Source organism: Sorex fumeus, unplaced genomic scaffold, assembly GCF_029834395.1.
Source record: "Sorex fumeus unplaced genomic scaffold, SorFum_2.1 ptg000055l, whole genome shotgun sequence".
Classification (NCBI taxonomy): domain Eukaryota; kingdom Metazoa; phylum Chordata; class Mammalia; order Eulipotyphla; family Soricidae; genus Sorex; species Sorex fumeus.
This window is the reverse complement of record NW_026606112.1, coordinates 15,909,613-15,925,030: the sequence shown is the minus strand read 5'-3', so window position 1 is coordinate 15,925,030 and position 15,418 is coordinate 15,909,613. Positions and strand designations below refer to the sequence as shown.

General features: G+C 53.1%; 1 protein-coding gene across 1 annotated transcript in view; it reads right to left on the bottom strand.

The window, feature by feature from the left end:
- Nucleotides 1–15,418, bottom strand: part of SEL1L3 (SEL1L family member 3) — a 127,489-nt gene that overhangs the window by 58,595 nt on the left and 53,476 nt on the right. The window contains exons 8-9 of the mRNA XM_056125590.1: nucleotides 13,637–13,769; nucleotides 11,632–11,772 (exon numbers count right to left, since the gene is read on the bottom strand). Of these exons, the coding sequence (XP_055981565.1) occupies nucleotides 11,632–11,772; nucleotides 13,637–13,769 (274 nt within the window). The remainder of the gene's footprint in view (nucleotides 1–11,631; nucleotides 11,773–13,636; nucleotides 13,770–15,418) is intronic.

Here is a 15,418-nt window from a genome sequence, read left to right as displayed (position 1 = left end):
GGTGATGATCGTGTGAATAAGTCAGAAGGAAAGGGACAGATGCAGAATCATCTCTCTCCTGTGTGAGACCTGAAGACACGCAGCCAGGTAGCAACAAAGGCGCAACAATGGGAGAACTGACCCCCACAGATGAGCTTGGACGGTTGGAAGGGAGGAGCACTGAGGTCCTCGGGGGAGGGTGGGGTACGCTGGTGATGGGTGTGGGGCCAGACTCCCGTGCCAGGGAGATCATCATTAACAGAACTGTAAATCACACGACCTCCATCAATGAAGTTTTTTAATAATTTAATTAAAAAAAATAAACTGTGACCTTTCTCAATTGCTTGTGGGTTTCAGTTTGGGAGCCAGACCAAGCAGTGCTCTGAGGCTACGGTACAGGTTAGGTCCTGCACATGCTCAGAGAGACCACAGTGCTGGGGATTGAACCTGGGTCTCCTGGATGTGAAGTATGCACTGCACTCCGGCCCTCTGAGACATCTCTCCATCATATGGGGGGATACAGGATGGGGAGGACGGAAGAGTGTGTGTGTGTGTGTGTGTGTGTGTGTGTGCGCGCGCGCGCACATGACAGACAGAAAGACAGCCAGCCAGACAAAGACACACACTCACACAGAGAGACAGGACCAGATAAATGTAAAGCCAGCACTCTATTGCCAAGTCATTTTTTACAGCATAAAATGTAACTTAGAAAAAATACCCAACAATGCAGGCTTGTGAAAAAAATAAAAACAGAAGTGCCTGCTTTGAAAGCGAAGGTAACAATTCTGAAAAGCGAGGTGTGTGCACAGACAATGCTTCAGCCCTCGGCTCTCTGCAGAGTGCATACACATTTCCCTTCCCGACAGCTCCCACCGATTCTGACCCTCGACTCTTTTTCAAATTAACCCCCATCACAAGTATCTTCCCTGGGGCTGTCAGGCACCCGTTCTTGCTAGAACTTCTACAGACGCACCAACCTTTCCGGCACAGCCCTCCTTTCCAACCAGTTCTCTATTTTTAGACTCAAGTTGCTTCTACTGGGTCTGCCGGAACCAACAGTGCAGCCGGGCATGGCTTTGAACATTTCCCTCTTCTCTTGTGGGTCTGGTTGAATAACATTCCACGCCCCCGCCCCCTCCCCTTCTGCAAGAGGAAGCGAATTCCTCGTCCCAGCCAAGCAGGGATACTGGCCCATGACTCCCAGGGAGCTGCCAAATGAAGCCAACCCCTTCCTCCTCCTGTGTTTACTTTCCGACTGGCACTCAGCTCGCTGGCCCTGGGTGCACACTCACTCCCAGCAAAGCCGCCTTCACATCGTGTTAATGATTCATCCCACCTCACCTGCTCTGCCAAACGTCGAAGGGAGATGAAGAGTTTTGCCTGAGTAGCTGTGGACACAGACTTTATGGGCTCAGAGGAGACAAGAGACTCCAAACCAAATGAAGCTCCAAATGAAACACTTGCCCTGCTGACCCCTGGCACCAAACCCCAGAAATCATTAGTGCCGAGGCCCAGGGAGCCCGGCCTGCAGGAGAATGGGAAGAACAGCACACTGCCGTCACAGAACTCCAATCCTCAGCACAAAAAAACACCTTCTCAGATGGAAAGTAGGCAGGTTGAAAGGCTCCATGATTCCCTTTACATATTAAACTTCTCAACTCTCTCCAAACATGACCCATCCTGGTTTTTTTCCCTTCTGCAAAAGAAATCTCAACAATTTTCTCCAGTAGTGAATATAACAACAACAACAACAACAACAACAATAATATAATCTAAAGCAACACTGCAAAGGTTGCACATTCTTTCTTTTTTTTTTTTGCTTTTTGGGTCATACCCAGGGATGCGATGCACAGGGGTTACAAGGCAAGGGGTTCTAAGTGCAAGGCAAACGCCCTACCCGCTGTGCTATCGCTCCAGCCCCGTACATTCTTTAAGGTTGGATTCCAACTGAGCCAACGCAAAGCCAAAAGCCTGATGTCTCGAGTGACAGTGTTAAACCAGTCCCCTTCAATCTGCGAAAGGAAGTGGTTAATTTCACCCATCTGGTTTAGCGCATGCATTTCCTCCTGTTGATCTGTAACTAAAAGGAATGCCTGTTTTATGGAGATTAATGGGAGCATGAAAAACAAACAAAACGGAAGAAGCCATTTTCCTATTTTCTTTCTTCTGGCACCAGAAGGGAAAGAAAGAAGCGGAAGGCCCCTCCCCCGCCATTTTCCCAGGCAGAGGGCAGGGTTTCTGCTTTCCTCCTTTTCCCTTCTGACAATCGGTAGCCTAAGGTCACCACTGGTATGCCCATCACTGAGAGAGGGAGAGAGAAAAATAGAAAGCAGAAAATGAGAAGGTGGCCGGCTGCTGACGGGGCTGGCCTGGACATCTGATTGAGAATTCAGGAGGAGGAAGGGAAACGCATTCTTTGTGAGCAGAACCGGCATCAATAGGAAAGTCATTTTAACTTCCAGCTTCCAAAAGGTGTCGTGCATCCAAAGTAGAAGTTTGAAAGGGGTGGGGAGCAGGGAGAAAAAGGGAGAAAATGTCACTTAACTGGAAAAGGAGAGATCTACAGCAAGTTTACTAGTTAGAGAAAACCCGGGGCGTCCTCATCTGCATTCTGATCCTGACAGCCCCTGTTCTACACACCAAAGAGTGGCCGCTCACTTCTTTCTCAGAATTAGCTGTGCCTTTCTGCTGCGCCAGTTTTCTGGCTTGATGCATGTCGTCTTCCTTCCTTCCTTCCTCCCTCTTTCCTTCCTTCCCTCCCTCCCTCCCTTCCCTCCTTCATTTTCCCTCCTTCCCTTCCTTCCTTCCTTCCTTCCTTCCTTCCTTCCTTCCTTCCTTCCTTCTTCCTTCCTTCCTTCCTTCCTTCCCTCCCTCCCTCCCTTCCCTCCTTCATTTTCCCTCCTTCCCTTCCTTCCTTCCTTCCTTCCTTCCTCCCTCCCTCCCTCCCTCCCTCCCTCCATCCCTCCCTCCCTTCCTTCCTTCCTTCCTTCCTTCCCTCCCTTCCTTTCTGTCCCTCCTTCTCTCCCTCTCTGCTTTTAGGATATTCCTCACTTTTCTCTCTAGGCAGAGGAATCATACATAGCTCATTCTTTGTTTTCTTCCAGGCGTCCGTGTCTGGGTAGAGTTTTAAGACAATAACATACACTTTCTTAAGTAAGAAGAGCAATAAAGTTGGCGGCATATTAATAAACAAAAGGGGCGGGGGGGAGCTCTTAAAGCACATGGTGCCCTGGCAGTAGGGAGCATCGTGGCATTTCTGCCACTTCCACACGCTGCATTTAAGAGTCTCCAGAGAAACACGGCAACTGCAGGCAAAAAAGAGTTCAGACGGGCCCTGCGGCACTCAGTAGCCCACCAGGCCCTGGCTAGCAGAGCCAGTGGAGCCGGCCCAGCCAAGGGTACGGCAGGGGCCCAGCCTGGGGCAGGCGTTGTGTGGCCGCTCCGGAGCCAGATGGTGTCTGCCCGGGAGGGGAGCCCTGCTGGGACCCTGCCCGTCCCCAGCAAGCTGGCCCTGGCACGGAGGCACAGCACCAGCCCCTGAAGCTCGAGGGGCCCTGTCCAGGACTGAGGAAGGCAGGGCGGGGGGTGGGGCACACATCCAGACCCTGTGACCCCTGCCTGGCAGGCAGAGCCTGTGTGACCACCTCCTCCCCTCCAGCCCGCCTGCCCCCGCCCCACACCCATCCTCTGAGGCCAGAGGCCACTCAAAGGCATCCCGAGGCCAGACTTCACTCAAGGAAGGTGGAACGGAGGGACAGAGGGACAGAGGATGGACGGAGAGGAGATGGAGTGGGCGGCCCACCACAAGGCCCACATGCGGGGAGCTGCCCCCCTGACACTCATTCAAAAGCCCAAATGCTAATCGGGCCATTTCTATGCCTGGCAGCAGTCCTAGTCCCAGGGAATTGGAGGCTCCCTGGGAAAAGACAGGAGGCGGGGGGTGGGGGCTATCAGAACACATTCCCCGGCCCCCAACAGCTCCCTGGGCAGGGGATCTCCTGCTGGATTACACCCAGAGCCCAGAGGGGCCCCCCAGGGCAGCCCAGATTAATAATCCGGTACCCAGCTGGGGGCACCTGACACAGGGCAGCAGCCCCAAGTGCCCAGGGGGTGTTCTGTCACCCCTCCATGCCCTGGAGCTGCCCCCTCAGCCCCAAGTGTACCCCGCTCTTGCATTCAAAGGCAGCCTGGCTCTGGGAGGCGGGACCAGGCCCTGGTACCTAGAGGGGTGCCAGCAGCAGGGAGAAGCTGCCTTTCATACCCCCGCTGTCAGCAGTAAACACAAAACCCTACTTTGCACTTGGCAGAGGGCATCATGGCTGGAGGGTGGGATGCTGTGGCCTCTCAGGGTGGGTTTCTGGGCCGTCTCGGGTACCCGCTGCTTCCCGGGTGTCAAACTGGGCTTGCAGGAAGCCTTGGGACTCCCACATATCTCAGAAACTAGAGTTGGGGTTTCCCAAAGCAAGAAACGGAAGGCGTCGAGGCGACTCCCCTGCCACCATGCCAGGGGGAGTGGACACGCGTGTCCCAGCAGCTCTGAGACACAGAACGCCATTGGCAGGGGGACGAGGGCCTCCCCCGAGGGCATGCCCAGTCCACAGAGGTGGGCACTAAGCAAGAAGTACAAAACACAGGCCCCGGGCTCGACAAGCACAGCACGAAGGAGTCCGAGCCCCCGACTCCTTCCATCCCCACTGCGTCACAGCTGGCCTGGTGCTGACCCGGAACTCGGAAACCAGATTCCCACTCCTTCAGTGAGCTGTCAACCTCGGGGGGGGGGGGGGGGTCACTGCTAGTCCCCTGCTGATGACACCCTCATCCTCTGGCACAGTCTCCTACTACTCCGCTCACACTGCGGCTCTTTTCAAAAATAAATAAATAAATAAATAAATAAATAAATAACTCGAGGGCCAGAGTGACAGTACGGCAGGTAAAGTGCCTGCCTTTATGTGGTCGACCCAGGCTTGATCTCTGGCACCCCAGAGGGCCCCTGAGCAGCACCAGGAGTGACTCCTGAGTGCAGGGGAAGGAGCAAGCCCTCGGAAGTGCCAGGAGTGGTCCCCAAAAACAAACCAAATAAAACAAAACATTTTCCAACACCTCCCCTCTTCAAAAAAGCAAACAAAAGATGTATGGGCCTGAGAGATAGTACAGTGGGTAGGGGGTGCTTGCCTTGCAGGTGACCAACTTGGGTTTGACTGCTGGTACAGTCTATGGTCCCCAGATCACTGCCAGGAGTAAGCTCTGAAGCCCTGAACACTGTCAGGTGTGGCAAGAGAGAGAGAGAGAGAGAGAGAGAGAGAGAGAGAGAGACAGACAGACAGACAGACAGACAGACAGAGACAGAGATAGAGACATACAGAGACAGAGAGAGAAAAACAGAGAGACAGAGAAAGGTGAGGAGAAGCAGATCCTCGTCCTGTCTGTGAAGCCCTCCAAGTCTCACTCTGGAATGAATGAGACAGGGCCTGTCACAGGCAACTGCAGAAGGGCAGCCGTGGGCCTGGCGGGACAGGCCAGGTGAGATGAGGAAGTTGCGTGTGAGCTGGGACTCGGGGTGCCGAGAGCGTGGGTGGTCAAGGCCCAACCTGGGAGGAGGATGCCGTGCCACCCAGCTGCTGCGTGCCCAGCAGGGAAAGCTTATTATTTATAAGGTACATCTTCTCCTCCACCACCCCTTTTCGGCTCACGCCCAGCAATGCTCAGGGGTTACTGACTTCTGGCTCTGCACTCAGAAATTACTCCCGGCGATGCTCGGGGGACCATATGGAATGCTGAGGATTGAGCCTGGGTTAGCTGCATGCAAGGCAAACCACCCTACCTGTTGTGCTCAGGCCCAAGAGGTCCATCTTCTTGCAAGATGAGAAAGTTCTAGAGATCTGAGGCACCATGCATCAATGTAACACCCAGTACTGCACTTCCAGACAGTTCAGGGCTGGAGAGCTAAGCACAGTGATTAAGGCGCTTGCCTTACGTGCAATTCAACCCCTGGTGCCACATATGTTCCCTTGAGTCCCACCAGACATGACCTCTGAGCCTGAGCACTGAACCATGAGTAAGCCCAAATGGTGCCTCTACCCACCCAATAAAAAAGTTAGGAGAGGGGATTTTGTGATCATATCTCACTATAGAAAAAGAAAAGAGTAAGTCAAAGTTCTTAAAGAGTGCGGGCGTGAGCGAGGGGGGAGCTGGAAGGGAAGGGGTGGGCTGGGGGAAACAGATGGGTGTGGATGACTGGCAGAGGGTGATGGAGGCCACCTTGGAGGAGGGTGGGTTGAGTTTCCCTCCCCACCCCGAGCAGAGCCCCAGCAGCTGAAGACCTCCAGTTCCAGCCACAGCCATGCTTAAGGCCACTCTCCACATGTTCGGACAAGCCTCACGCATGAAGGAACCGGCAGAGGAAACCAGGTGTGCGGGTCCCGGGCCGTGTATCTCCAAGCCTGCTCAGATTGGGACAGGGGCCTCCTCCACCCAGATCCCCCACCTTCCAGTATGTAGGCGTTACACCCACCAACTGCTCCCGGCATCGTGTAATCCCATCAACAGCCAAGACCCAGAGACTATAAAACCCTGTTCCCGGAAGCACGCAGCCACAGCCGCATTCACAGCCATGCAACATCTTATTATCTAGGTCTTACTCTGGAGAACCTGGCAGGCTACCAAAAGTATCCTGCCCACACGGCAGAGTCTGGCAAACTCCCTGTGGCGTATTCAATATGCCAAAAACCAGTAACAATGATGGGTCTCATTCTCCTCACCCTGAAAGAGCCTCAAATGTGGCACTTTTTAAAATCTCAGGGCTAGGATGAAGGAGACGTTACTGGTGCCTGCTCGAGGAAATCGATGAACAACAGGATGACAGTGATACAGTGATGGAGGCCAGGGTGGGGGGAGAGAGAGGGATCTCTCTGCTCCCCACGCCAGCGGAACCTCAATGCACACAAAAAGTGAGGCAGTAAACGGTGACTCTCCTTTGCTGTCTGAACAGACAGCTCAGTCCCCAGGGACCCAGGAGGGCTTGGGACTGCCCCGACCAGAGATCCGGGCTCTGCACACTTGGTGATAGTTGCCAGGCTCCTTGGAAGCCAGCTGCAGGATGGAGCTGGAGCCAATGACACTCTGGCATCCCAAGGGCATGGGGAGCCAGCGCCATCCCCCCCCCCCCCCCCCCAGAACACACACCAGGCAGCCTGGAAGGGGCAGCTCTTGGAGGAGAGCTGGGCAGAACCAGGAAATGACAGGCCACACTCACACTGCCGAGAGTCTTTTCTTTTCTTTCCGTTTCGTTTCTTTTCATTTCAAGCCAGGGAGGGAACATCATCATCATCATCATCATCATCATCATCATCATCATCATCATCATTCCACCAATGAAATTCCTTTGTGGGGGGCTGCAGCGATAGCACAGCGGGTAGGGCATTTGCCGTGCATGTGGCCTACCCAGGTTCGATTCCCAGCATCCCATATGGTCTACTGAGCACCGCCAGGAGTAAATCCTGAGTGCATGAGCCAGGAGTAACCCCTGTGCATCGCCGGGTGTGACCCAAAAAGAAAAAGAAAAGAAAGAAATCCCTTTATGGGAGCCAGGGGAGTGGAACCTGGAGACCAGCCTACTGCCCACACACGCAACGCAGCCCGTTCACACAAGGGCAGTGCGGTCCGCCTGCTTCCCTCCTGGCACGTGGGTACACGTGATTGACACCCATCTCTCCCTGCATCGCCGCCAGATTGTCAGCCAAAATGTTGCCCATGGGGAGGGTGTGAAGTTTTGTTTGTTTGTTTGCTCTAACTGAGACAGTAGCACTGTAGCATTGTCTTCCGGTTGTTCAATGATTTACTCGAGCGGGCACCAGTAACGTCTCCATTGTGAGACTTGTTATTGTTTTTTGGCATACTGAATACACCACGGGGAGCTTGCCAAGCTTTGCTCTGTGGGTGGGATACTCTGAGTAGCTTGCCAGGCTCTCCGAGAGAGACGGAGGAATTGAACCCAGGTTGGCTGCGTGCAAGGCAAATGCCCTACCTGCTGTGCTATCGCTCTGCCCAATTGAGACGGTACTAAAAAAAAATATCAAGAGGTACCTCTATGTGGTGCTGGTGGCTGTGGTGAGCTTTGGTGGTACTTGTTGGTGAGTGACTGTGGGGGAGGGGTGGCTCTTACTGTTCGGGTGCTGCGTGGTTCTCATTATTGGAGTCCTCTAGGTCAAGTGCCCCACTGGCTTCCTCCAGCTAGAATTCCCAGCAGCACTCTGTTGGCCCTGGAGGATCTGTCCTCGGGGCTGATCTCAGGTGTGAGAAATGTCAGTGGATGAGAATGTGCTCCTCAAGTCTACTAAGCCAGGGCCAGACAGCCCCCCCCCCACCCCCCCGAACTATCCCGTCACAGCGGGACACAAAAAGCAGGATGGTCCTGCTTGACTTGCAGCCACTTCCGGCAGGAGGGCGTGGAAGGAAGGGCAGATGGAGAAGCAGGAGCGGCTATAGATATCATATCACGCTTCTTTTTATAGGAGGGGAGAGCTGCTCCCAGAATATTCACGGCACAGCGGGGGTTGGGGAGGAGCAGCGAGAGCGGGGGGTGCATGCTGGGCAGGCACGAGGCTCCGAGTTTGATCCCTGGCACCGCATTGTTCCCTGACCAGAGGTTGTGAACCGATGTTTTTACTGTCTTGTTGTTGTTGTTGTTGTTGTTGTTGTTGTTGTTGTTGGCTATTTGGGTCACACCCGGCTATGCACAGGGGTTACTCCTGGCTCGTGCACTCAGGAATTACTCCTGGCAATGCTCAGGGGACCCTATGGGATGCTGGGAATCGAACCCGGGTCAGCCACATGCAAAGCAAACATCCTACCCGCTGCACTATGCTCCAGCCCCGTGAACCGATGTTTTTAACTTGCCCCTGACAAACCTAAACGGGTGTGTGCTCCTCTCAGCCTTGCTTTAGAACCTGGGCAGCAGGACTGATTTGGATTTCCTAGGCGAGCCTCCTGCCAAGGCGGCGGACTGGGTAGAGGTGGGCTTTAATGGGAATGGGGTGTCTACCCTCTGCAGAAGCCGAGAAAAGTGGTGGCTGATGGCACAGAGTGAGGCGAGGTGGATTCTGGGGCGGCTCCTTCTCCCTCCCGCTCACATACCTCAGGAGTTGGCAGCGATGGCGGGAGGCAGAAGGTTGGGTCCCTGAAGATGACAGAGCCCATAGGACAGGTGGCACCTCTGGGGATGCACCCCCGGGCACAGTTCTAAGCAAACTTGGCACCGCAGGGCCCCGCCTGGCTGGCTTGGCACCAGCAGGAAGCCCTGAAGTGGCAAACCTGGGTAGGGTGGGGTGGGCAAGGGGGGGGGGTCTCCTCCCCACCGGGAAGGGGGAGTCATGAGGCTGGAAATGTGTCTCTTGTCCTATGGTCCCTGTCCCACAAGGCTTGAACTTGAAGGTCTCCAGGACCGGGGGTGTTTAATCAGATTCCATCTCCACAGAGGATAAAAATCACTCCGAATTCTTATAAACAAAACTCCTGAGCTGTAAAATTAGCAGGGAAACATTCTTCTTGAGAGTATTTACTTGCGCCAGAACGAATGCTCTGTGAGTGATTCACTCCTCTTCCCCATCAGCAGGACTATATTTAAAAACGACCAGAAATCTCAACACCCCTGGTGTTGGCGACGTGAGCTCAGCTCAGCAGACAGGAAATGACAGGGCCGGGGGCTGAGCGGTGCTGGGGGTCCGGCAGCCCAGGGCTCAGCGAGCCCTGCTGAGCCTGGAGCTTGTCTCCCTCCAGGTCTGCTGCTTCTGGGTCCGGGTCAAGTCCTCTAACTCCCCACCAGCCTCAGAAACCCAGACTGACCCCCGAGTACTGCCCAGGGCTCTTCAGCTGTGCTGGCAAAGCTCTTCAGGATGGTGTCTGAGTGCCAGTCACATTCATCTCCCCCCAGGCCCCGGCCCTTGCACGCTATGAAGAACCTTGGCCTCCAATACCACCCCCGTGCCACACTGCTTGTCTGCAAACATCTACGAACCCTTCAAGACTCAATCTGATGTCATCTCCTCCAGGAAGCCTTCCCAGACCACTCCCTTTCTTTAGGTCTCCATGAATTTCCAGAGCCTTTATTCAAATACATCATCAGTGTTCTGTTTCTTTCAAGACCCCTGCCAGGGCTGGAGCAATAGCACAGCGGGTAGGGCATTTGCCTTTCACAGGGCCAACCCAGGTTCGATTCCCAGCATCCCATATGGTCCCCCGAGCACCAAGAGGAGTGATTCCTGAGTGCAAAGCCAGTGATTCCTGAGTAACCCCTGAGCATCGCCGGGTGTGACCCAAAAAGAAAAAAAAAAGACCCCTGCCCCCACTCCATCCCCAATCTGAAGGGCAGGGAACATGCTAGTTTACTACCTTTGAAGTCTAGCCTAGTAAATGAGCAGTACCTCAGTCAGTATCCAATGAAGAAAAGGTGAACTAGGGACCCCAAGCTACAATACAGCAGGTAGGGCACGTGCCTCGCCAGCCTGGGTCCCCTGGCACCAGGGACCATGTATAGTCCCCCAAGCCCCGCTAGGAGTCATCCTTGAGCTCAGAAGCAAGAGTAAGCCCTGAGCACCATCAGGTATAGCTCCCGAAACAATAAACAAACCAGCAAACAGAAGAGAAAAAGAAAAGGTGAGTTAGGCTTTATGACTTGAATTCGTTCGGTGGTGGTGTTGCGGGGTAGGGTGAGGGGTGCCCTAGAAACAATTAGGGGGGTTCCCAAACACTTGTAGGGATATCACCAGTGTTTTAGTATCCCTGGCCCACTGAGCACCTCCAAGGCCCTTCCTGTTCCCCGTACACTTACTGCGACATCCCCCATGGCCCTGCCGGCTGGGGAAGTCGCCAAGCAAACCCCAAGGCCACCAGGCCTGGGGTGGTCGGCTGCAGTCAGAAGGAGTCACTGACTCGAGCCTCATCAGGCTCTCGAGTACAAGGGCCTGAGGGACCCAAGATGCGCAGTGCGGCAGGCAGGGGGCACAAAATAGATGGAGTTGGGCTGTGGCCAGACCAAGGACCCAGACCAACCTCTCTCCCGAGGGAGGGATGTAGGCCCAGCACAGCCAGATCTCTGTTTTTTTCCAGAAAAGTGAGAAATTTGCATTTTTTTACATAACCAAGCTTGACGCTGGTAGCTCATTTTCTTGTTAAACGGACAATATCGTTTTGTGCCAAACCATCTGCCATCAGGGGCCAGTTCTGGCTGCAGGATGCCCGCTGGTGGCCTTGGCTTGCTACAAAGGACCGCTTGAGTGATTCCTAAATTCAAGCTTTTGTATTTAGAGTCGGTGCAGAAACTTAGGCTAGAGGGGTGATCAGCTGAAAGCAGCCTTTCAATCTGAAGTGAAGCTAGGAACGTGAGGGTCAAAACTGACACGGAGGCATCATTGCTCACCAAAGAAGATGAATGCAGGGCAGGGGTGGTGGCTCAAAGAGTCGGAGCCCTTGCTCTGCACATGGAACCCCTGGGTTCCGTCCCCTGCACCACATGGAATCAGAATACTGCAAAGCACCAAGTAGCCCTGAGCGCCATGAAATGTATCTATACCCTCCCTCATCCCCCCTCCCCCCAAAAAAATTTCTTAAGGAAAAATACATGGAACAGGGGCCCAAGGCCAGGAAAAGACTCCATACCCGCCAGGAAATCCATGTTCAGCAAGGTCTGCAGGAGAGCCGGGTGCCGTTCTCGAAGGCCCTTCTCCCAGGGGAAGGCTCTGCACGTGGAGAGTCCGCTGTACCTGCGCTTCAGGTCCAGGTAGGAGTTCTGGGGCTCGCCTATAGGGACACAAGAGCGCACACACACCTCCTCAGGAGAGAGACAGGCTCCCCTCTCTGAGTCACTTCCTCCTCCGAAGAGGAAGTCGGAATAAGAGGTCAGACTTGAACGCTACTGAGCGTTGGTTTGGGCGCACAACGGATTTGGAGTTGGCTCCGGTGCCTTTGCCTTGAGGTCACAAAATCAAAGCCAAAATCCCGGGGAAAGGTGCCAACGCGGCTGATGGCTGTTGAATAATTCTACAGAATGAGCAGCTGGCCTTGGACCAGTCCCCAGGAGGCCAAAATCTAGGCCATTTTGTTGGCAGTGTGAGTTGAGGAGCTAAGCGCGAGGAGGACCCCCAGGGAGACCGAGCGGTGGAAGATGTTAGGGAACTCATCATCAGCCCCCCAAACAGATCAGCATACCAGGCTGGCCTCGGGGAGTCTGTCCTGAAATTACATCCCTGATCACGATCGGTTTCTTTCCTGTTTGGGATATTACTATTCCTATATCTCCTCCCTCTCTTCTGACAGCATCGTATTTTCTGGGTGATTCAGCGGTGAGAGCAGCAGCTGGGGACCAGCAGAGCTTCTCCTTAAATGGAGTCTCAAAAGCACTGCTTTTCCACCTCTTCCCCCGTCTCGAAAGGCTTCCTGGGCCCGCTGACCAAAAGCCTTATCTGTAAGGCGGGGTTTGTCCAAGACACCTCCCAACTTCCACCGTCTGGAACCGGAAGATCCTGCTCCAACAATGGTTAAGCCAGGAGTGGAACAACGAAGGACCGAATTGCTTTGGCGGATGGCAAAGGCCCCACGGGAATTTTCCTTCCAGAAGGAGCATATGTGACTAACACTAGTGCCACCTTCTGAGATCTTCAGCGCAGAGATATTTATAAGTGCTAGATTCGAGCTGGAAACGGGAGGACAAGACAGGACTGTGCTTTAAAAGGGTGAAAGTATATGTGCATATACACATATTTTCATATATATGTATATATATGAAACCTCACATCACTCAACATTTAACATGTTAGTGATACCCTAAAGAATGTCTTAATGGCCCCTGCCAAAATAGAACAATCTTCACACTGTTTCCTATATGAATACTTTTCTTGTAAGCATTTTTAGCGGTTCTTTATAACAGACAGTATAAAATACATGATTTTGGTTGTGCTTGGGGGCAGGGATCAGGGCTTGAGATGGAAACATCCTAAGTTTGGTGGCGGGAAGGGGTAATGGGGGTGGGATGGGTGTTTGAATATTAAATGTAATCAAATATTGTGAACTACTTTATAAAATTTAAAAAAAATAAAATAAAAAGAGTGAAAGGGAGCCGCTGCATGTAGGGGTGGACAATCTCTTTGAGATTCCTTCCTTCTGCTGCAATTGCCGATGCTTCCAGAATGAGTCAGTTCCAAGGATTCAGAAAAAAGCCAGCCGAGAGCCCCCAAACAGCAAAGGCATCGCTCCACATTTCTGGAAGCTAATATTCAGATATTAATGGCCCAAGACCAAAGCAGACCGATGGGGAAACCATTTCTAATGATTAATTTATTTCCCAGTTCAATTTTATTTTCCCAGACTGGCCCAAGATCCCTTATGGATGCAGAATAATGTAATGCAATGCTCCAAACAGTCTCGTTGGTATTCTGAAACTCTGCCACATATGGTGGGGGCAACGAGGCGGGCTGGGTGCTTGTTGGCTGTCGGTCTTGCTGGAATCCGGTTAGAATGCATCTGCTTAGGCTTACACCTGTCTGGGCCGGACCAGGAGTTCAGACTTGTCAGCCAGGAACTATTTTAGCCCAGCTTGGAAGAAGCCGAACGTGCTTTGCTACAAACCCTTGGGGCTAAAAATGGCTCTCCTGAAGGCATTACTTACATGCCTCTGGGCTTCCGTGCCCTTGCTGTCCCGGGGATGTATACACGGACACTATTTCTCGAACCTCTGCACACTTTTCATGATAGAGCTGGATTTCTTCAGCAAGTTGCTTCTCAAGGAGGGGATTAAGAACCTAGGAGACAATCAGAGGAACAAGGAACATCCAGCACCCAGAAGCACTAGGGAGGCTGGATGGGAGGGGAGCTCCCTCTCTGCTAATATTGTCAGGTTTGCCCAAGGATGGTGCCCCTGGCTGGCATGTGCACAGGAAGAGAGCTACAGTAGTTCTCACTCCTTTACCTCAAGGGACATGTTCTAATCTGTGAAGACTGCCGAGCCCGATATATACCGTTCCCCCCCTCCCCCAATATATCAAAGGTTTCCAAAATAATTTGGCCAATCAGGAAAAACAAATTACACAGTGTTCCTTTGGTATTCTACCTCCTTTATGCAAACAAAATATTCCCATCCCCCTTCCCCCGCCTCATTGCACCCATGGGAAGCATGCAGCCCCTCCCAGATTATTCTGGGGGGAGGCAGGATTGCCCACTTTGAGAAATACTTTTTTACATGCACACCATGATGAGGTTTAATTAACAAGGCAGGCACAGTATGAGGTTAACAGCAATACCTAATAATAAAATAGCATGATTATAGTCAGGTGAGTTATACAGGGGTGGTCTCTCTCAAAATATTTTCATGTATTCTCATTTTCAGCCACCACTGGACCTCAGGAAACTGACACCACCACAGAAACCCAGAAATCAAAGGCATTAATGGGAACACAACTATGCTCGGGGCTCAGCTCTGCCAGCTCTGGTCCCCTCTTCCTTTTTTGGGGGGAGGCACCATTCCCACAGTGGCACTTCTTTTGGGTCAGCCACCCCCCGGCTGTGCTCAGAGTCTCCTCCTACTTCTGTGCTCAGGGATCACTCCTGGTGGTCTCAGGGGATCATATGGAGTGCCAGGCATTGAACCTGCTTGCAAGGCAAGCGTCCTACCCGTTGAACTATCACTTGACCCTGGTGGCAGTTCTTTTTCTTTTTCTTTTCCATTACACCCAGCGATGCACAGGGATTACTCCTGGCTTTGCACTCAGGAATTACTCCTGGCAGTGCTCAGCGGACCACATGAAATGCTGAGAATCAAAACCGGGTTGGCCACATACAAGGCAAATACCCTACCCACTGTGCTATCGCTCCCACTGGTAGCAGTTCTTAAATATCGGGATTAGACAGACACCAGGCTGCCACCACTTCTTCCCCAAGGCTTCTCCCCAGCTCAGATCACACCCCTGTGTCCCTGACTGTCCAAAGTCACACGAAGTCCATCTGACGGTGCTACCCACGTGAGCCTGGGCAACTCTCTCCTGCATGCCCAATGCTTACTCCACCCCAGGTCAAGTCTGGGTCTCTGTAAACATCCATCCTCACCCCTGTGTCCCTGTGGGTGTACTGCCTCAACTTCCAAACTCCAAACTCACCTAAGAGAGAAAAGGGGGATCCCCCCCCACCTCCCTGGCACTCTCCTGCTTCAGAACACAGGCCTGAGCTGGAGCAGGGCCTCGAAGTCCATGCTCCAGTCCACAGGCGGGTCAGGCAACGGTTTCAATGCTCAACGCAAACAGTATGGATGGCTGGAAGGGCTGAGTGCATGTTTCGCATGCCAGAGCCTGGGTTTTGATCCCTGACACTGCGTGGTCCCCTGAGCACTGATGGGAGCACTCCCCCTACTTCCAAGCAAAGCCACGAGTAGCCCTGGAGTACCACCAGCTTTGACCTA